Genomic DNA, 21,938 nt, shown 5'->3' on the forward strand with positions numbered 1-21,938 from the left:
ATAGTACAGTTTTTCACAGGAGCTCAATTTTGCATCCATATCAATGACAGCTTTGAACATATTTATAAATGGGTGATAGTCCATCACACTCTGGCCATCAAAAGTTTTAATATTAATGCACGGAAGTTTTTTAAATTTACCTGCTTCTAGTCCGGAAGATGTCGATGCAGTAGTCTGTGCCGCAGGTGGTTCCGCAGGATGTAGACGCGTATTTAACGTGGCGATACACAAATCGCATTTAGATTCGTACAATTCATACGACTCACCATCCTCAGGCTCAATAGCAAGGATTGCTCCATTGTACGCTTCGTAATCATTAAATGCTTTAAGCACCCTTTCCTTTTTTTGAGCAAGCACTTCAAGTGTTGCTGTCGCGAATTCGTTTGAGGTACAAAATGTTTCTAACCTACTAATCGCCCCTTTTACATATCCCCGATTGGCCTTTAATTCCTTTAGCTGAGCCATTTTGAACCTAAATAAGTTTGCGAACTTGTGCAGAACACTTGTATGACAATCTTCCAGCTTTCTATTGTTATGCTAACTATTAACTATATTAAATAAACAAGATTTACGTCCATCACAACACAACAAACAACACAAGGCGCCGGTGACCGGTGACAGTTCTGCGGTCGTTGACCCGTCGCGTTCGGATACTAGCAGGTGCTAGCAGCTCGTCCGAAGACTGTTCGCCGCAGGTCGCCTCACCGCGACGGAAACTATTAGAAACTATACACCAACACAGAAACCGCCTGATGTCGCCGCACGAACTGGCTCTGTTGAAAATCACGACGTTCTGAACAGACGAAATGCTCTTGTTTAAGAATGAAGTCGTTCTCTTGAGAAGAAGAACAGCTACTAAAAATTCATCATCATTGATGTAGGTCTTGATTTTAAACTTATCATCGTTTTTTGCAAACTTCTTAAAACAGCTCGAAGGACCAATTTTATGTGCGAGACAATTTAAGGGGGCCCTGGTCCTGACCGTGTCTCCACATTCAAAACAACTCACTGCAACTTGTATTAAAATAAATTTATTTCAGCTCCACCAAAACTTACATTTTTACATCATGACAACTCAATCTCTTCTACTGTTTCTATTCCATTGTTTCCTATCATAGACAAGAGTACAGTAAAAAAACCTAAAGAGTTTTAATATAAATATAACTTGTGTTCGGTTATGAACAGCGCTTTTTTTACTGACAAGATTTGCTTGACCAGCTATATTAAACTTAGAGTCGGTTTAAGCTACACAACATTGCCACGCTTCGTTATTGCAAATGCAATGCAGAGTTGGCTTGGTACGGCTCTATCGTCGTTTTTATTATCTAGATATTTTGATTGACGAATTTACTACAGTGCGACATAAAATAGTAGAAATTAAATAAAATTGAACTAAAAACTGTTGCCATGTTTAATCATTTACGTTAAAAATGTGACAGTTGGGCGTTTTTTTTTTGTTGTCCTCTACACTTTTTTTTCAAATTTGGGATTTTTTATGTTATTTCTACTCAGAATCACGAGCTGTTTCTAACCTAATAGGAGAAAAAAAGTGTCCCATAATTTCCATACATTTTTCGATCTTTCCGTTCCGCGACCGCCATACAAAGTCTATGAAAAATGGTGACGGAATGGAAATAAAAACCTTAGGACACTTTCTTTCTCCTATTAGGATAGAAAGAGCTCGTGATTCGTGTAGGGGACAACAAAAAAAAAACGCCCAGTTACGTAGGAAGTGGCGTTCTCGTTTATTTTCTACTATTTTATGCCGCACTGTACCCGATTATTCTTTTGGGAAAATTTGAACTGTAATGACAGATTGGTTAACTGGATTGGAGTAATCGAGTGTCATTTTATTATCTAGTCTAAAGAATAATAAAAAGCGACCTTAGAGTTGGCAAAGTTTTGAGATTGATCGTTCAACCGATACTATTCTTATGTTTCTTTTTGATTTTACGAATACTTTTAAATTATTAAATAACGAAGTTTATAATTTAAAATTATTTCTTTCTTTCATTATAAAACGATTACATATCAACGAAAAAAGAAACGTCTGAATAATTCAGAAAAACCGTGCTTTTTGTAAGAGTTGCATAAGTTTGCTAGTAAATATTATGTTTCTTAAAGGTTAAATATTTAATTTTATATATTATGGTATGTATGAGTATTTTTGGGACGATAAAATAGTATTTTTAAATCTCCAAAGTCAATAAAAACTAGTCATAAACATTATTAAATTATTAAATATTAATAAACTGAGCGAAATGTGTACAATTTTAGATTAATTACATTACCTAATATATAACCTATTAGATACCTATCGATACTCGAAAATGCTATATCCTGTTATTAAAACTTTATTTTTGATTTTTACCCTCTAAAATAAAATCCGCATTTATTGTTTAATATTCAAACATCATCATCAAACATCAACATTTATTCAGCAAATAGGCCACAAGGGCACTTTTACGCGTCAACATGGAATTTACATACAGCAAAAAAAAAAAACACATCTACAATTATAAAGTACAACTTTCTAAGCCGCAAATATAAAATCAAACTAAAGTATTACATAGAGATGTATAAAGTCTCTAAATGTCGAATTACAAAAAAAAAACGCTATAACAATAGTATTGAAAAAAAAGAACACAAAGATACAAAACTATATTATTTTTTGTTTCTTATAGTTTATATTATACACAGATAATATATTGTGATAGTTACAGTTTATTAGTGTACATTTATACCTAGTCATTTTGCATAAAACATACCTTTATGAATAAAACACTGAAAGCTACTTATATCAGTTTTTCACTAAAATTAACTACTGTACTTTTTAGTATTTATGTAAGTTTATATTATGTTGTTTTTTATTTTTATTTTTGTTTAATAGTACCTACTAAGCACATTTTTTATTGACTCTGCTTTAGTGTTGTGAATAACGCTCATTTCGAGGCTTAAAGACTCGAACCCTTAAGACTCTCGAGGTTAACGCCTCAAAGGCGGCAAAGACGATTTCTTACATCCATACGCGTAAAATAAATAATTACAATTCTCAAATATAGTCGAGTCTTCAAGACTTATGAGTCTTGAGGCCTTAAGTCTTTAAGCCTAAAAATAAGCGTTATTCACAACACTGCTGCTTAATATTTTGATGCAAATAATAATGTAAGAATATTTCAAAGTTAAGATCGTATGATACCTACACATATTTTTTGTAAGTATTATTTTTGCTGTCGCCGTTAAAATAGTTCATTAATTTAATATACCTACCTAATGTTGTAATTTTAACCTACAGTAAAATAAAATAAAAATGAATAAATACGTACTTTAATTGTATTGGATTTGTTGTGATTGTGATACTTTTGTTCGTGAAAATAAATGATAAAACAACCATATGTTTATTTTTGTCTTAAATAGTAGATAAGTCAGACACCGCAAACAAAACTAAATCTAACTCACGTAAATTAACAGCCATATCGAACGAAAACGTTTCTTCAAACAAAAACGTCACTTTTAGTACTTGTTTGACACTGACATATCCAATCCATATCGTTTCGATATCTAATGTTTGACGTATCTTAAAGTTCGAATATGGCTGTAATTTACAAACAGTTATATATATCTACCAAGAATAACAAATACTTATAATAACTAAGCCAACATAACGCATAGCGCGGTAGAAATTTTGCAGGCGTCGGTGAAATATCAAAAATACTCTAAATTTTCTCTTAAATATTGTCCCATAATGCCGTTAATTACCTATATAGGATAAAAACAGATACTTAAAGCAACACTAAACTCTGACAAGGATAATACAAAAAAGTATTGTACATATAAAAGCTAACAACAGAAGTTAAACCGGTTTAAAGGAAATAAAAACCAAATCTGCACTGCAGAATAACATTGTGACGCATGCGGTGTGGTCTGGCCTTAAAAGTGGGATTTTATTTAAGTTTACGATCTAATGTCAAGGTCAGAACCAGCATAAGGTCCTCGTTGTGCTTAGACACTTGGTCATATTATCTTGGTCATATTATTAAATACTAGCTTTTCCCCGTGACTTCGTCTGCGTGGAGTTAGTAATTTGGGTAGCTTATTTTTACCCTTTTTATCGATTTCCCATACAAACTTCCACCTCCCTTTTCACCCCCTTAAAGGGTGATTTCTGGGATAAAAACTACCCTATGTCCTTTGCCGGGACTCAAACTATCTCCATGGTTCAGCGGTTTAAGCGTGAAGAGGTAACAGACAGACAGACAGAGAGACACACTTTCGCATTTATAATATTAGTATGGATTTGGGAAGAAACTGGTTACGAAGATGCTTTGCACGCTTAAAGGTAAAGGTACCTTTCGGATTCAGACTGCTCCGGCGTTACTGCTTATTAGGGCAGCAGTAAAATTAGAATACTGCTCTATTTTATTTTATTTTGCTATAGTTATTGGCCCCTGTAGATAGGCCAATTAGGTACCTACTAGGCCTTTCCTAACAAATCAGAAAGAAACAAGCAAATTGAAACCTTATTGTTAAGAGCGGGGTGGGTTGGCAAATATCAAAGGTTTCCAAAGATGGCGCCATCATAGCTTGCCCCTTTTTATATGAGATTTGGCTTAAAGGGCACCCGGGCATTAAATTCTATTAAAAACATAAATTTGGCACAATTCTAGAGATTGACAGGGCAAACTATGCTGGCGCCATCTGCTAAATATTCAACCGGCTATCCCCATTACTATGTAGTAGTAATAACTATAGCAGTCACACTGTAATTTAAAATACCATAAGCTTTTAACGGATTCATTTTTGTCTTATGCAAATGCTACAAAGTCAGTCAGGACTAGTTTTGTTTTTCCAAATTTAATGGATAATGAAATAATGTAGGTACATAAATTAATAAATAAACACACCCAATAAAAAAGTGCCAAAAGTTGAATCAGACGAGTTAGACAGGACTTAGGCCAGTTGCAAGAGCGTCGACCGCGGGCATAGCACGTTTTATTCGCGTTACAAGTGTCATCATCACTAAATATGGAGTAAGATTTATTATTGAATAATTCTGTCATTTGTTATATAGAAATTAAATATCTGGGTGACCGAGCTTCGCTCGGAAAACATATAATAACTCGGAAATGCGCGTTTTTCTAGAGATAAGACCTAGCTGGATCGATTTTTCGCCCCCGAAAACCCCTATATACCAAATTTCATCGAAATCGTTAGAGCCGTTTCCGAGATCCCCGAAATATATATATATATATATGTATATATATATATATAAATCAATAAATAAATAAATAAACAAGAATTGCTCGTTTAAAGGTATTAGATAGATAGATAGATTAATGTCATGGAAATAATGATGGATAATAAAATTAATTAATTAAAAATTAAAAAACACGACTGCAGTTTAAAAGCGAACTGAAAAGCTAAAAATAATTTTTAGTTATGTTAGGTACTCAACTTAATGAATGTAAAATAGAATATACATATAAGTGTTCAGTCAGGGTCGTAAACAGCAAACGGAAAAGTTTAGGCGCATTAAGGATCGTGACTGTACCTGTATATTTTATTTCGAAGCAGTCGGGGACCTTGATATATTGAAATTTTCCCATTCACAGGTCCCCGACTGCATCGAAATAAAATGTACAGGTACAGTCACGATCCTCAATGAGCCTAAACTTTTCCGTTTCCTGTTTACGATCCTGACTGAACACTTATATGTATATTCTATTTTACATTCATTAAGTTGAGTACCTAACATAACTAAAAATTATTTTTAGCTTTTCAGTTCGCTTTTAAACTGCAGTCGTGTTTTTTAATTTTTAATTAATTAATTTTATTTTATACATTTTAGTGACCATACAAACCAACCATATTTTTTATGATTTAAGGCAATTAAGTTGCTTCATGGAGCTTTCATCATGATGATCTTTGACGACCGGTCTGGCCTAGTGGGTAGTGACCCTGCCTGCTAAGCCGATGGTCCTGGGTTCGAATCCCGGTAAGGGCATTTATTTGTGTGATGAACACTAATATTTGTTCCGGAGTCATGGATGTTTTCTATATATATAAGTATGTATTTATCTATATAAGTATGTATATCGTCGCCTAGTACCCATAGTACAAGCTTTGCTTAGTTTGGGGCTAGGTTGATCTGTGTAAGATGTCCCCCAATATTTATCTTTGATAATGTTAGCCTAAAACGAGCTTAAAAACCAAAATAGGTTGGACCCAAAAACCAGACGTATTGAAAAGTGCTAGGGCTTAATATCTCTGCAACTACATAATTATTTCCTATTAGTTGGCTTTCGGCCTTCGCAATTAAGATACTTGAGGAAGCTACAGAAAGCGTGCACCTTTCTTACGCTTACGCCCTACGCGAAGCTCGGCTTTCGGCATTCGCAATTAAGATACTTGGGGAAGCTGCAGAAAGCATGCACCTCTCTTACGCTCCGGGCCTTCGGCCCTACGCGAAGCTCGGCCTTCGGTATTTACAATTAAGAAACTTGAGGAAACTGCAGAAAGCGTGCACCTGTCCTACGGTCCGGACCTTCGGCCCTACACGAAGCTCGGCCTTCGGCTTTCGCAATTAAAGATACTTGGGGAAGCTGCAGAAAGCGGTCACCTTTCTTACGCTCCGGGCCTTCGGCCCTACGCGAAGCTCGGCCTTCGGTCTTTGCATTTAAAAAACTTGGGGAAACTGCAGAAAGCGTGCACCTTTCTTACGCTCCGGGCCTTCGGCCCTACATGAAGCTCGGCCTTCGGCTTTCGCAATTAAGAAGCTTGGGGGAGCTGCAGATAGCATGTACCTTTTTTACGTCCCGGGCCTTCGGCCCTACGCGAAGCTCGGCCTTCGGCCTTCGCAAATAAGATACTTGGGGAAGCTGCTTAAAGCGTTCACCTTTCTTACGCTCTGGGCCTTCGGCCCTACGCGAAGGTCAGCCTTCGGCCTTCGCAATTAAGAAACTTGAAAAAGCTGCAGAAAGCGTGCACCTTTCTTATTCTCCGGGCCTTCAGCCCACGCGAAGCTCGGCCTTCGGCCTTCGCAATTAAGATTATTGGGGAAACTGTCTGCAGTTTCCCCAAGAATCTTTACCATGCATCTTTAGCATGCACCTTTTTACGTCCCGGGCCTTCGGCCCTACGCGAAGCTCGGCCTTCGGCCTTCGCAAATAAGATACTTGGAGAAGCTGCAGAAAACGTGCACCTTTCTTACGCTCCGGGCCTTCGGCCCTACGCGAAGCTCGGCCTCCGGCCTTCGCAATTAAGATACTTCGAGCTGCAGAAAGCATGCACCTTTTTACGTCCCGGGCCTTCGGCCCTACGCGAAGCTCGGCCTTCGGCCTTCGCAAATAAGATACTTGGAGAAGCTGCAGAAAACGTTCACCTTTCTTACGCTCCGGGCCTTCGGCCCTACGCGAAGCTCGGCCTCCGGCCTTCGCAATTAAGATACTTCGAGCTGCAGAAAGCGTGCACCTTCTTACGCTCCGGGCCTTCGGCCCTACGCGAAGCTCGGCCTTCGGCCTTCGCAATTATGATTCTTGGGGAAACTGCAAAAAGCGTGCACCTTTCTTACGCTCCAGGCCTTTGGCCCTACGCGGAGCTCGGCCTTCGGCCTTCGCATTTAAGATACTTGGGGAAGTTACAGGAAGCACGCACCTGCCTTACGCTTCGGACCGTCGACCCTATGCGGAGTTCGGCCTTCGGCCTTCGTTATTAAAGTACTCGGGGAAGTTATAGGAAGAGCCCATCGCTCTTAAGCTCCCGGTATTTGCCCCCTACGCGGAGGTCGGCCTTCGTAGGTAATTAATATTCTTGGGGAATTTGGAAGCGCGCACCGAACCTGTCTTATGCTCTAGGCCTTCAACCCTACGCGGAGCTTGGCTTTCGACCTTTGCAATTTGAATACTTGGGCCGTCATCCCTATGTGGAGCTCGGCCTTCGGTCTGACACTTTCACACTTTGTTCCGTCAAAGTCGATGCAGAATCATATCTGAAGACGTACTCTACAATCTTAGCGTCTCTACAAAGAACTTATTTAGACTTTTCTATTCCCTTAGCGCAATTAAGAACATATTGGCTTGGTTTGAAAACATGTAAAATATGATTAATATAATACCTATGTATAATTTTTTTTTATAATGAGCGGTCAAACCACTTCCTGTTAATATTCCAACAATAGGATAATATATGGTTTTATGAGGTTAGGTTTTCTTAACATATTTTGTAAATTCTTACTTTATCAAAATTAGACTTAAACCCTCATATTGTATATATATTTTTGATCGTCTTTCAAAGCGCTTCATTTTGATGCCCTACTCGATGGGTTTGCAAGATATTTTATTCTAAATGTTGCGTAATATGGCGTATTAAGTCCGCCATATTGTTTTTATAATGACGTCACATAGCCTATGTTACTCGGGACGATATAACAATTCTAATGATATATCATACATCTTAATCGGTTAAGGTATTCAGAAGTTATGGTGTAACAAAGAAACTTACATACCCACATACAAACATGAACCCTGAAAACAATACACTCCTTTTTTGGGGCAGTCGTGTAAAAAAGGTTTAATTACTAGATTGCATCACCTAAAATTAGAAATTATAAACTAAAATTAAAAACTTCTATATTATGGATATACATGTGATTTGTACTTTATATTTCTGACCTACTGAGGCGCTTGGTAAGAAGTTAAGTAAGTATAGTTATTAGCTAGGGAGGCCTTGGGGTCCAAATATGTATAAATTAAAAATGCAAAAGGTACGTATGAAAATAAATGAAAAAAAATAGCGAAAATAAGAGGACAGTTGACATGTTACGGGTCTTATGGGCACTAAGAATGGTGCTAGTTCAGCGGTGTAACGTCCTAACGTCAACTAGTTGCGTGCGACCAATCGCGTTGTGGCGTTAGACTGCACGATTGGCTCGAATTTGTGAGTGACACCGCCGTTGAACTAACACCATTCATAGTGCCCGTAAGGCCCGTCCTTAGATATATATAATGTCAATGGGTCCGGCCCCAGCCCAGGCCTTTACTTTGAAGTAAAATACATCATGATCTTTGGCAACCCCACATTGTATAATAAAAAATCCAAAATGCAATCTGGGGTTGCCAGAGAGCATTGTTTACGTTGTTGTACGATACTGTAAGAACGTTGTAAGATACTGCAAACGCATGACATAGGTACCTATACTTGGTCAAGCATATCTTGTCAGTACAAAAAGGCGCGAAATTCAATTTTTCTATGGGACGATATCCCTTCTCGCCTATAGATTTTTCAAATTTATCGCCTTTTTTTACTGACAAGATCTGCTTGACCAAGTATATTTGATAAAAAATAACATTGTCCAGGCAAGGGACTAGGCGAGCTGAACCTCACCAAGGATACAAGGCATGCAGGCCTGTGCCCCGGGGCATGCTGCGTGAGGTGCTGATGGAGTTCACGAGCACGTCCACCCTGCATGGCATGCACTATCTCACTGAGCGAGGACTCACCAGGCTTGAGAAGTAAGCACTCGGGAATTTTATGTTGAAAAGCAGTAGCAGTAAAGTGTAAGGCCTGAGTGGACGCTCGAGTTGGGCGTGCAGCGGGGCGGGGCGTGCGGCGTGCATGTTAAACAAATGAAAGCGTATAGGAGCGGCCTTTAGTGCACGCTACTCAAATTACTTGTGAGCCCGACGCCACGCTGCACGCCCCGCCGAACGCTCCGCTTCGAGCGTCCACTCAGGCCTTACACTAAGGTGGAACTGGTGGTGGTATACCTAATAATACTGTTAGTTTATGTTATGTTATAAAATATTTTTAAAAGGCCTGGTCGGTTGCACCAAACCGCCTGTCACCGTTAAAGAGTTCGCTAAATTTTATTGTATGGAAAGTTAGTAAAGCGCCGCGGTGCGCAGGCTGACGTTGATCAGTCTGTCAAGTGCGGATGGTGCAACTGGTACTAAAGGCCAGTTGTACCAGACCATCGGTCACCGTTAAAGCGCTCGCTAAATTTTTAGAGAAGTTTCATAGTTCTCTGCTGAGTAATGTAAGTGATGTTGATCAGTCCGCTAATGTGCTAAGTGTATAAAAACTGAGCGCATCTCATCATCAAACATAGCAGTTTGGGGACAATATAAATAACACTGATTTAAACTTTCACGATTTTTACACATTATTAAATTGTACAACGGGACTTAATCGCGTATCTAAGTTTTAAGATTTACCTCCGACGTTTCGAGGACGGCGTTGTCCCCGTGGTCTCGGAGAAGACCACGCTTGCTTCTCCGAGACCACGGGGACAACGCCGTCCTCGAAACGTCGGAGGTAAATCTTAAAACTTAGATACGCGATTAAGTCCCGTTATACAATTTTATTTAATAATGACAATATAAATGTTTAGTAAGTTGTAAATTTTAATACCTATAATTAAATAAGTAAAATAAAATAAAAACTACTGTTTAAGACCACTAAATGATGGCATACTGTTTTGTGAAGAGTGTTTGTTTTTCCTAAAATAAATTATATTTTAGACTTTAATTAAAGGTAACGAGTCGCGTGTGCCGTGTGTGCCTACAGATGATGATGATGATAAATAGTAGGTACTTACTGTCCACGTGACAACGTGATAATGTCAGTGCCCGTCTCTTTTAATCGCATAGTGTTAAAAATGACTTATTTGATCACATGGATAAATCCGTTCATAATACCATAGAGAAATATAGTAAGACAAGAGTGCTCACTCCATACATTAGTTCAGACTATTAATTTCAGTGTCTACATCTAGCATCGAGTAGCGGAACTATCAGTACTGCTACTTGACAATAGATGTAGCACCGACCGGAAAGTCTTATCTCAACAGCATAAGACTTTCCGGTCGGTGCTACATCTATTGTCAAGTAGCAGTACTGATAGTTCCGATACTCGATGCTAGATGCTAATAGTCTTTTTGGTACTAAAACTGATGTATGAAGTGAGCACTCTATGTATTTTTTTTTTCTCTATGATAATACATTCTTCTATACAAGTGTTAATTATCCGTTTTCAGGATATTCTGGGCCATCTTAACGGTGACCAGTGTGTTTCTGTGCCTGTGGGCGTGCAGCAGGGCGTGGTACAAGTGGCAGCATAACTCCATGATCATCACCGTAAACGAACAACTCATGTCCGCCACGGAGGTATGTATGTAGGTACCTATCGGTGCAGGATCGAGGTATGCACATCACGGCTGCAGTATTGCAGCGCAACATTACTGCCGTAAATGTCAATATCAATGTTCAGTGGCGTAGCGTGAACCAATCTAGCTGTGGGCGATATCCACATCTGCGGGGCCCTTTTCAATGTGTTTTCCTAAGGTAATAAACCCCTAAATGCGAGGCCGAAGGCCTCATTCGCCCACGCCTAGCTACGCCACTGTCGATGCTACTGCCCGGATTTTTGAGTCCAATGCAGTCAGCAGTAATTTGCTGCATTAACAATGCTGGTGTGGTGTGGACCGACGATCTGGTGAAGGACGCCGGAAACAGCTGGATGCGGATATCAGGACCAGACGTTGTGGAGATCCTTGGAGGAGGCCTTCGTCCAGCAGTAGACATCTTTGGTGCTGATGATGATGATGAATGCTGGTGTAGTCTAAATCCGATAGGTACCGACCAGATGGTTTCACGTTACAGGTCCCATTCCCGGCGGTAACCGTGTGCCCCCAGACTAAAGTGAACCAGGACCGATACAACTACACCAAACTCATGATTGCAGTCACGAACTTTACCAAGAACTCAAATTTACATCGCGCCACGAAAGACGAAATTACACAACTAATGAAAAAGTAAGGTACCATTACCATTTTAACTATTGAATCAAGCAATATTTTCTTTGGGTATTTAATTTACCTTATATTCTGTAAACTAAGCAAATAGCGTTATTTATAGATTATGTACTGACTAATAGATGATAAGTATCCAGTTCTAGAATAATGTTTTTGTGTTAGTTTCAAAACATCTCATGGCGCAAAATACCTACTGGTTATCTGTGCCGGTTCTATACGTTGTTTAGTAACAATAGTTCAATGATTTCTTTTCTTTTTTCCAGTTTTACGGAACAAACACCTTTCATGAGGCAGCTAGGCAACGTCGATCTGATTTGCAAATCACTTCTAAATACGTTAGTTCCTGATGTTGACGAGGATTTTATTGCAGATATTTTACAGGTACCTACCTAAGCTTTATGTTTTGACTCTTTGACCGTCAAAAACGTTAATTTATTATCTACGAGGGGCGTTCAAAATATTCTCGGTATTGATATCTTACAACCTCTTCTAAAATTTCTTTCGTTACTGGCCGCTAAGGTTTATTCATTGACATTAAAAAAAAGTATAATTCGAACCGAGATGTTCTTTTGTTTTTCTGCAATTGCTGAACAAACATGAACATCATGTGGGAATTGACAATGTTAACTAAATTAGAACATCGATGCGTGATAAAATTCTTGACAAAACAGGGTAAAAATCAAAAAACCATAAAAGAGGAAATGGATTGTGTTTACCGTGAGTCTGCTCCTTCTTTATCTACCATTCAAAAGTGGTCAAGCGAGTTTAAACGTGGAAGGGAGAGTGTTGAAGACGACCCTAGACCTGGCCGGCCTGTAGTAGCTACTTCACAAGAAAATATTGATAAAGTGGAAAAACTTATATTGGAAGATGGTCGAGTGAAGGTAAAATCTATAGCACAAGTAACCAATCTCTCTATTGGTACCGTACATGATATTATCCATGACCATCTTAATATGTCAAAAGTAAGTGCAAGATGGGTTCCGCGAATGCTGACTCGGCTTCAAAAAGACATGCGTGTAGCTTGTTGTTCCGATTTTATTGACCTGTGCGGTGAAAATCCTGATGAGGTGCTGCAAAGAATAGTTACTGGAGATGAAACCTGGGTTCATCATTATGACCCAGAGAGTAAACAAGAGTCCATGCAGTGGCACATTAAGGGTTCAGCTCATCCCAAGAAGTTCAAGGTCATCCCTTCAGCTGGCAAGGTCATGGCCACGATATTTTGGGATTGTGAAGGAGTATTACTGATCGATTATAAAGAAAAAGGTGTAAATATCACAGGACAGTACTACGCTAACATTCTACGTCAATTAAAGGATGCAATCAAAGAAAAGAGGCGAGGAAAGTTAACCAAAGGTGTTATGCTTCTGCATGACAACGCCCCCGTCCATACTGCTCATATTGCCAAGGCAGCTATTGTTGAATGTGGGTTTGAAACTGTTACTCACCCACCGTATAGTCCGGACTTAGCCCCCAGCGACTTCTTTTTGTTCCCCAATCTTAAAAAGGATCTGCGTGGAAATAAATTTTCCGATGATGAAGCATTGAAGGCGGCAGTGGAGGAGCATTTTTACACCAAAGATAAAAAATATTTTTATGCAGGATTAAAAAAAATAATTGATCGATCTTTTAAGTGTATGAACATAGGGGGGGAGTATATTGAAAAATAAAAATATCAAACTTTTCGTACTTGTTTGTTTTCATTCTCATACCGAGAATATTTTGAATACCCCTCGTAAATATTTGATTTTTGATTAGCAATGTTCCAAAGAGAAATTTCAAATATTACAAACATTAAATATAAATTAATATTATATCAAGCAGAAATGTCTGCGAACGATGCTATTAAGCTTATAAATAAATTAAAATTTGTAAAATTCACTGTCTTGGGTGAGACTTGAAGTACTACTTGAACCCACCTCTGGATCACTAGTACAGTGCTCTGCCATCTGAGCCTCCCTAAAGCTCAATATGGTGGAAATACCTATTTGCTGTATTAGGTTCGGTCTTGGTAGCTCAGATGGCAAAGCATGTATAAGTAGTTAAAAATTCCAAAAAAATTACTTAGGGGCATAGCTGTGGTTGAAATAAAACCAATTGTGTCAAAATGTTTTCAATAATGTTCTTAGATATCCAGACAGGGAAATGATCGAGGACTACGTTTGTATGAAACGGCGATTTCGCACGCGCACGGGGTCCTCCGCTTTCGTTTTAACCGCATTTAATTTCTACACTAGTACTCGTCTCGTAAATATAATTTATTTCTGTTTCAGGCAGCACCTACATTAAAAGATATTTTCATAAACCTCAAGTGGCGAGGGAAGATAATAACCCCGAGCCAGAACGTCCAGAACTACCTGTCTCCAGTGCTGACGGCGGAAGGACTGTGTTTCACCTTCAACGGGCTGGCGGCTGACGAAATATTTAACATTGATTAGTAAGTTCTTATTATTCGAGGCGCTGGTGGCCTAGCGGTAAGAGCGTGCGACTTGCAATCCGGAGGTCCCGGGTTCAAACCCCGGCTCGTACCAATTAGTTTTTCGAAACTTATATAAGTACGAAGTATCATTTGATATTTACCAGTCGCTTTTCGGTGAAGGAAAACATCCTGAGGAAACCGGACTAATCCCAATATAAGGCCTAGTTTACCCCCTGGGTTGGAAGGTCAGATGGCAGTCGCTTTCGTAAAAACTAGTGCCCACGCCAATTCCTGGGATTAATAGTTAATTACCAAGCGGACCCCAGGCTCCCATAGTCATGGCAAAATGCCGGGACAACGCGAGGAAGATGAGTAAGTTCTTATTATTTTAACATCACCTTGGTATTTTTTATACCTAAGAGGGGTAAAAGGAACAGTTATAGCAATTAACACCACTAATACTGTGAAGAATAAGATAAGTCAAAATTGCTTGTTAGTGTTCCGTACAAAACTTTGTTCACGGAACACTTATGGGATCACATCGGTCTTGCAAATCGGTTAAATGTGTATTTTTCGTTTGACGTAGATAGCTAAAATTTGGAACAGTTATAGCAATTACCACCACTAACATTTTTTTTCAGCGTCCAACCGAAGTACATTTTATCCAACGTGTCACTCTACAGGAGCCAAGGCTGGTCTCCAGATGGTGGTTATATCAGCTCAGAACAGACTAATGGAGACAAGCGATTTGATCAACCGTATCCCAGGCGTGGCGAGGTAATTCTTCTTTCACTAGATTTTATTGCCTTTTGTATTGTTTTTGAGCTCCCGATATTAGGATATCACGGTTCATAATATCCCGGTCGTTATAATAAGTCTAGTGAAACTAACCGTGAATCATTAAAAACTGTTAATTCTTCTTTATCGAATGAACGAGCGAAGCAAAGCGAAATTTTTACGTTGTGGTTCTACATCATGTCAGTTAAGGGCATATCCGAGCATTTATTAATTTCTAAAGTTTGTTCCTTGGTTAGCGAAGAAATGTAGGTTTATTATCATGATGGTGTGTAGTATTCTGTGGTGTTAATTTATTTTTATCATTCCAGGAAAGTAAATTGGATTCTCCCGACTTTAGATTGACTCTGCATGATACTTTGCGTCGTGATTTTCTTTGCGACGGCACCTTTTTCCAAGGGTTCAAGGTCAGTCTGATCCTAGAGTTAATGTGTAAAGAACACAGTCAAAGTCAGTCAGTCAGTTTACGTCAGCAAACATAAAAATGTTTTATTAGTATCTCATCATCATCATCCTGGCGTCAATCCCAGCTGTGCCCCCCGCGGGGCGCGAGGACTCGGGGTCCGCCCAGGGCCGGATTAAGCATGTCGGGGCCCCTAGGCAGTGCAATGCTCGGGGCCCCCTTAGGCCCTTACAGTCAATTCTGCATACATAATGTTCATTTTTCAGTTCAGGGAAGTAAGTTTGTGGTTTTAATTTCAACCTTCAGGTGTCGGTTGAGCCGATCCGAACATGCCGAGCGATGTCTTTTTCGCTTTTATTGCGTGGACATAAAGCTTTTTTCTATCAGTTTTTGTCGATTCCTTTTTGCGTCAAGTGTGGGGAGAGCCCTTTTTTTCTCAATAGGTAGTTAAATATTGTGCGAGGCTGAACAGCGATTGTCCGATCATAATACCATACGCCGAGCCACATGATTAAAATTAACGTAATAATAAAGATATTCCATAGGTTTAAATTACTATTCATTCACCAGTCAAGTTAGCATGTAGGTACAGGGTCAACCAGAAAAGCAGCAAAAAAACGCGAGCGCAGCGAGCGCGAAATTTTTTCTTAAAAAATTGTGAAAGCGTGTTAAAAAGGCCGGGCCGGGCCTAAAAATCCGAAGTTCCCCAGTGAGCCGAGCTTTCATGCGAGGTCAAAGCCGTGCTTCAGGATAAGCTCAGCTGGAGCACAGACGCCAACCAATGTCCATTGTATTAAAAAGCGAGACCACAGGCCGAGCTTGGCGCAGGGAGGCCAAAGGCTAAGCTGAAGAAGAGGAGATTTGGAAGACAAACCAAAAATGGAGGTAAAAAGTGAGGCTGAAGGTCGAGCTCAGCAATCTCCACATTACTTAACAAGCCCGAAGCGTACTTATAACCAGCAAGGTGAGCTTTCATGCGAGGCAAAAGGCCAAGCTGCTTAAATCAATGTTTATATTTGTTAAAAAACGACGCCGAAGGTCGAACTGTAAGAAAGCAGCGCTCTGACACGAACCAATCGTCAAATGTTACTCGACAATAATATGTGCAAGAGTTACTCGGAGATGAGGTATTAGGCCCTCGGGAGCCTGAAAATCGAGCTCGATATTACATACTTTAAATCTATAAAATAACATAATTTACATAATCATCTAATGATTGTGTGTCTGAGAAACTGAAATTGGACATCAAGTAGGTATAAATATTTAGGTACAATAAAAACAATATTTATGAATTTTGGCCATATGAAACAAATATTGTTTTTGGCGCGCGCGGGGCCGCCGGGGCCCCCTAGCCGAGGCGGGGCCCCCTCGCCGAGGCGGGGCCCATAGGCAGTTGCCTACTCTGACTTAGGGTTAATCCGGCCCTGGGTCCTTCCGACTCCTTCGTGTCCACTTTGCCCGATCTTCGGCGTCCCTGGTGGTGAGTCCGTTGGCACGCATGTCCTCCTTAACGACATCAAGCCATCGCTTCCTGGGCCGGCTTATTATTAGTATCTATTCTGTAAAAAGTACAGTTTTAGGTCCAAAAATTCTTATATCCCTACAGGTGTTTCTCCACCACCCGGCAGACCTGCCGCAGTCTACACTCAACTTCTACGCCGCGCAGGCGCACGAGCGCGTCACTTTAGCTGTCAAAGTCAACGTCGTCACCACTTCCGACTCACTGGCGGATTATTCAACCGAACTGTGAGTTAAACAAGTTAATACAATCCACAAGCCATACCCTAAGAATTGGGACTTGAGCCTTTACAACCTCCTAAGGGCCACTTGCAGCAACCCACTAACCCGGGGTTAACCGGTTAACCCTGGGTTAGATAATGGTGCAAGTGGCCCTTAATCTGCTACTGTAAACTGTAATGTCACAACCTCCAACTCTCTGGCTGACCACTCAACTGATGAACTCTGAGTAAAGTTATACAGAGTATACTCGTACATTTGGCCGATTACTAAGACAATTTTGGCCATACTTATTCTCAAATTACCAGGAGATTCCGCTCGATAAGGCACGAGTCATAATCTTCTACTGACTCCTGTCTTGGGCAGCTTGGAATGCACCTGCACCCGACTCTTGCTCCACAGAAAGGCGCCAAGTAAATTTAGGGCGACCATGTTTCCGTTTTCCGAGCATCTTCCAGGTCAGGACCACTTTGGACAGGTGGGTGTCTCGCTTCCCGAGGATATGCCTGATCTAATGCCATTCGCGCGTTTGGATCTCCTTGTCTGCGGCTGTATTGACCTTAAAGCGAGAAAAATATATCTTTTTCTGGCTCTCACTTATAAGTGCGACGCTCCAAGGTCGCGGTGCGGTGCGATAGTGTGTTACCACTTTTACATGACGCAAAAGTATTTATTTGCAGGCGCCAGTGTTATTTTCCTTCCGAAAGGGCCCTGAAGTACTTCAAGGTGTACACACCTAGCAACTGCAGGCTGGAGTGTCTCACCAACCACACCATCGAGAGCTGCGGGTGCGCATGGTTCTACATGCCACGTGAGTATAAATAATTCATTCATAGTGGCTGATTTAACCTCTGTTTGGCTGATTTAAAGCTGGTATGGCCACATAATGAGACGTTCCGAAGATCACGTGGTCAGGAAGGCTCTGGCATTGCCATGCACCAGAAAAGGCAATGGAAAACCCAAAACCACGTGGCTAGCTACCATAACCCGCGACTTGGAGCGAGCCCAACTTACAGATGCGACAACCCAGGACCCAGGTCAGACCGTCCTGGCGCCTTAGTGTAAGGCCTGAGTGGACGCTCGAGTTGGGCGTGCAGCGGGGCGGGGCGTGCGGCGTGCATGTTAAACAAATGCAAGCGTATAGGAGCGGCCTTAGTAGGTACACGCTGCTCAAATTACTTGTGAGCACGACGCCACGCTGTACGCCCCGCCGAACGCTCCGCTTCGAGCGTCCACTCGGGTCTTACACTTAGAACGAGGAGAGCCGACCCCTAATGATGGGAAGTGGCAAGGAAGAAGAAGAAGCCTTCTCCTACTGACAAGTTTGGTGTGTTTGAGTGTAATTAAAGCCTAATTTTAATAAAATGTTATCGAATAGTTAGCCGCAAACCATGATAAAGTCCGTGCGCAAAGAGAAGTGGTGGATTATAAGGGAACCAATAGTTTCTATGAGTCTTCCCTTTACGCACAGACTCTAATGACAGTGTAGTAAAAAGTTACAAACTGTCATTCAACAAAGTTTGATATAACCCCGGTTTCAAAGTTTTACCTACTTACTTATAAGTATAAATTACATTAAATATTGGTTGCCATACATCCATTTTATTCTGTATTAGTTTCAAAACGTAAGATAAGTACCTAATATACTGCTGAATCGGTATTTAAATGTTAAATAATTTATTTTCAGACGACAACAAAACGCCTTTATGCACAACCGAAAAGAATAAAAAATGTGTTCAAGAAGTGCTAGGTGAGTTCCATTAGTCTTAAAGTACGCCTTAACACAACATCTTGATAATTACACAGCTAAATCGTCCTCAAGATTTATTCTATTGACAGGCGAAACCTGCATGAAAATCCGTCCAGTGGTTTTTGAGTTTATCGCGATCATATAGAGAGACAGACGCGGCGGGGGACTTTATTTTATATATAAAAAAAAATAGTTTATATTCTGTAATAAAATATAAAGAGTATTTTCTCTTAAATAAGATAAAAATATTATGTTTCAGGCCATTATGTCACGAGCGAAGGCGAGTTTAGCACCAACAGCACAGACCGTTGCAAATGCCTGCAGTTGTGCCACAGCGTACAGTATGAAGCGGAGCCCGTCAGGACCAACTTCGACTTCGCCGGTTTTGATGAGGCCCGACACAGGTTCCGAAACGAGCTTAATGGGTTGACGGAACCGTATAAATCTCTTATAGACGGGTGAGTTGTAACTGACACACCCAAGCACACACACACACACTCACACGCACGCACTCACACACACACGCATTTTTAGAAGCAATTTTCATGTTACTGATTTAAACTTTCACGATTTTTACACATTATTAAATTGTACAACGGGACTTAATCGCGTATCTAAGTTTTAAGATTTACCTCCGACGTTTCGAGGACGGCGTTGTCCCCGTGGTCTCGGAGAAGATTGGCTTAAGTTGACATCAGCATCTTCTAACCGCGCGAGTTTTTGGAACTACCCGCACTTGGTCTTGTTTATCCGCTTGAACGTTTTGCGCACTAGGGATGTCACTCTGTCGAAACACAACACTAACGATATTCGATTTATCGACTGTCGATATTCGTTTACGCTTACATTTACTAATGACTGGATTCCATGTGGATGAGATCTTGAAACCCTTGTCCCGATTGAAATTACTATGTTTTTTGATTTCAATGGCTTCCCGAGGCGTATTGGACCACAGGGTGAATCGGATCAGTCTAAAAAATCTGATGATATATAAAATATTGCAGTGATATAGGTGCACTAAAATTGTGCATTAAATCTCTCCTCTTAGCCTGCCACGCCAGCAAGCAATATTCCAAAAATTATCAGATTTTTTTGTCTGATCCGATTTGCCCTGCGATTCGATTCGACTGTCTACCTTATAACGTAACTTTATTTATAGGTAATTTGAGAGATCTTTTAAGATAAGACAAGATAAGATAAATGTTTATTTGCAAGAATGTTGAATGTAGGTAGGTAAGTAAGTTAATTATTAGGTAACGATTAATATTTGCAGGCTGACTAGAATCGAGATGTACTTCAAGGACGCTCAGTTCGTGACGATGCACCGCAAGGAACTGTTCGGCGCGACGGACTTCCTGGCCGAATGTGGGGGGTTAGGGGGGGTGTTCCTTGGTTTCTCCTTCCTAAGTCTGGTTGAGCTCATCTACTTCTGTACTCTAAGGTGAGACTTGAGTTCCTGGCCGAATGTGGGTTGAGGCTTGTAGTGCGTTTAGGAATAAGGGGTAAAATACATAAGTGAAACCGTAACATTAGTTCTATATTGTTTGTTTAAATGGATGTTTAATGGATATGACCATAGAGAAAAAAATACATAGAGTGCTCACTCCATACATCAGTTTTAGTACCAAAAAGACTATTAGCATCTAGCATCGAGTAGCGGTACTATCAGTACTGCTACTTGACAATAGATGTAGCCACCGACCGGAAAGTCTTATGCTGTTGAGATAAGACTTTCCGGTCGGTGCTACATCTATTGTCAAGTAGCAGTACTGATAGTTCCGCTACTCGATGCTAGATGTAGACACTGAAATTAATAGTCTGAACTGATGTATGGAGTGAGCACTCTATGTATTTTTTTCTCTATGATATGACTAAATAAATAACTGGAAGAGACGCTTTTACTTAAAGTACCTACTATAAAAATGGAAACTACTGAAGACTTGTTTTGTTTTAGATTATTCTGCAAGGTCAGTCGACACACCGATGAAGATAAAGGGAAGAATGGTAAAGCAGCGCCCCACGCCAGCAAACTTCAGCCATATGACGGGACGCGCGACATTAAAGAATAAAGTTCAAAAAAATTACTTGCATTGTGTTTTTTAAACAGAATCTTTTTAGGGTTCCGTACCCAAAGGGTAAAAACGGGACCCTATTACTAAGACTCCGCTGTCCGTCCGTCCGTCCGTCCGTCCGTCCGTCCGTCCGTCCGTCCGTCCGTCCGTCCGTCCGTCTGTCACCAGGCTGTATCTCACGAACCGCGATAGCTAGACAGTTGAAATTTTCACAGATGATGTATTTATGTTGCCGCTATAACAACAAATACTAAAAACAGAATAAAATAAAGATTTAAGTGAGGCTCCCATACAAACGTTTTTTTGACTAAAGTTAAGCAACGTCGGGCGGGGTCAGTACTTGGATGGGTGACCGTTTTTTTGCTTGTTTTGCTCTATTTTTTGTTGATGGTGCGGAACCCTCCGTGCGCGAGTCCGCTCGCACTTGGCCGGTTTTTTTAGTATAAGGTGTCCAGTTATTGGAAGGTGGCCGGCCAGTAATACACGATTTACGTCGCTGATCGTACTTAATTCGCACTTACACCACGTTAGATGCCGCTAGTAGTCTACTAACATGATTTTTAGGGTTCCGTAGCCAAATGGCAAAAAACGGAACCCTTATAGATTCGTCATGTCTGTCCGTCTGTCCGTCTGTCCGTCCGTATGTCACAGCCACTTTTCTCCGAAACTATAAGAACTATACTGTTGAAACTTGGTAAGTAGATGTATTCTATGAACCGCATTAAGATTTTCACACAAAAATAGAAAAAAAACAATAAATTTTTGGGGTTCCCCATACTTCGAACTGAAACTAAAAAAAAATTTTTTCATCAAACCCATACGTGTGGGGTATCTATGGATAGGTCTTCAAAAATGATATTGAGGTTTCTAATATCATTTTTTTCTAAACTGAATAGTTTGCGCGAGAGACACTTCCAAAGTGATAAAATGTGTGTCCCCCCCCCCTGTAA

General features: G+C 40.3%; 1 protein-coding gene across 1 annotated transcript; it reads left to right on the forward strand.

Annotated features, from left to right (window-relative positions):
- Window positions 1-5,025: 5,025 nt before the first annotated feature.
- LOC134658526 (pickpocket protein 28-like) lies at window positions 5,026-20,985 on the forward strand. Its single transcript, XM_063514212.1, has 14 exons — window positions 5,026-5,030; window positions 9,354-9,509; window positions 11,033-11,162; window positions 11,658-11,809; window positions 12,073-12,190; window positions 14,086-14,249; window positions 14,873-15,008; window positions 15,338-15,433; window positions 17,036-17,175; window positions 17,847-17,977; window positions 18,854-18,916; window positions 19,176-19,374; window positions 20,190-20,357; window positions 20,871-20,985. Exons 1-14 carry the CDS (start codon window positions 5,026-5,028, stop codon window positions 20,983-20,985), a joined length of 1,773 nt encoding a protein of 590 aa, XP_063370282.1.
- Window positions 20,986-21,938: the final 953 nt, after the last annotated feature.

Source organism: Cydia amplana, chromosome 22 (assembly GCF_948474715.1).
Source record: "Cydia amplana chromosome 22, ilCydAmpl1.1, whole genome shotgun sequence".
Classification (NCBI taxonomy): Eukaryota; Metazoa; Arthropoda; class Insecta; order Lepidoptera; family Tortricidae; genus Cydia; species Cydia amplana.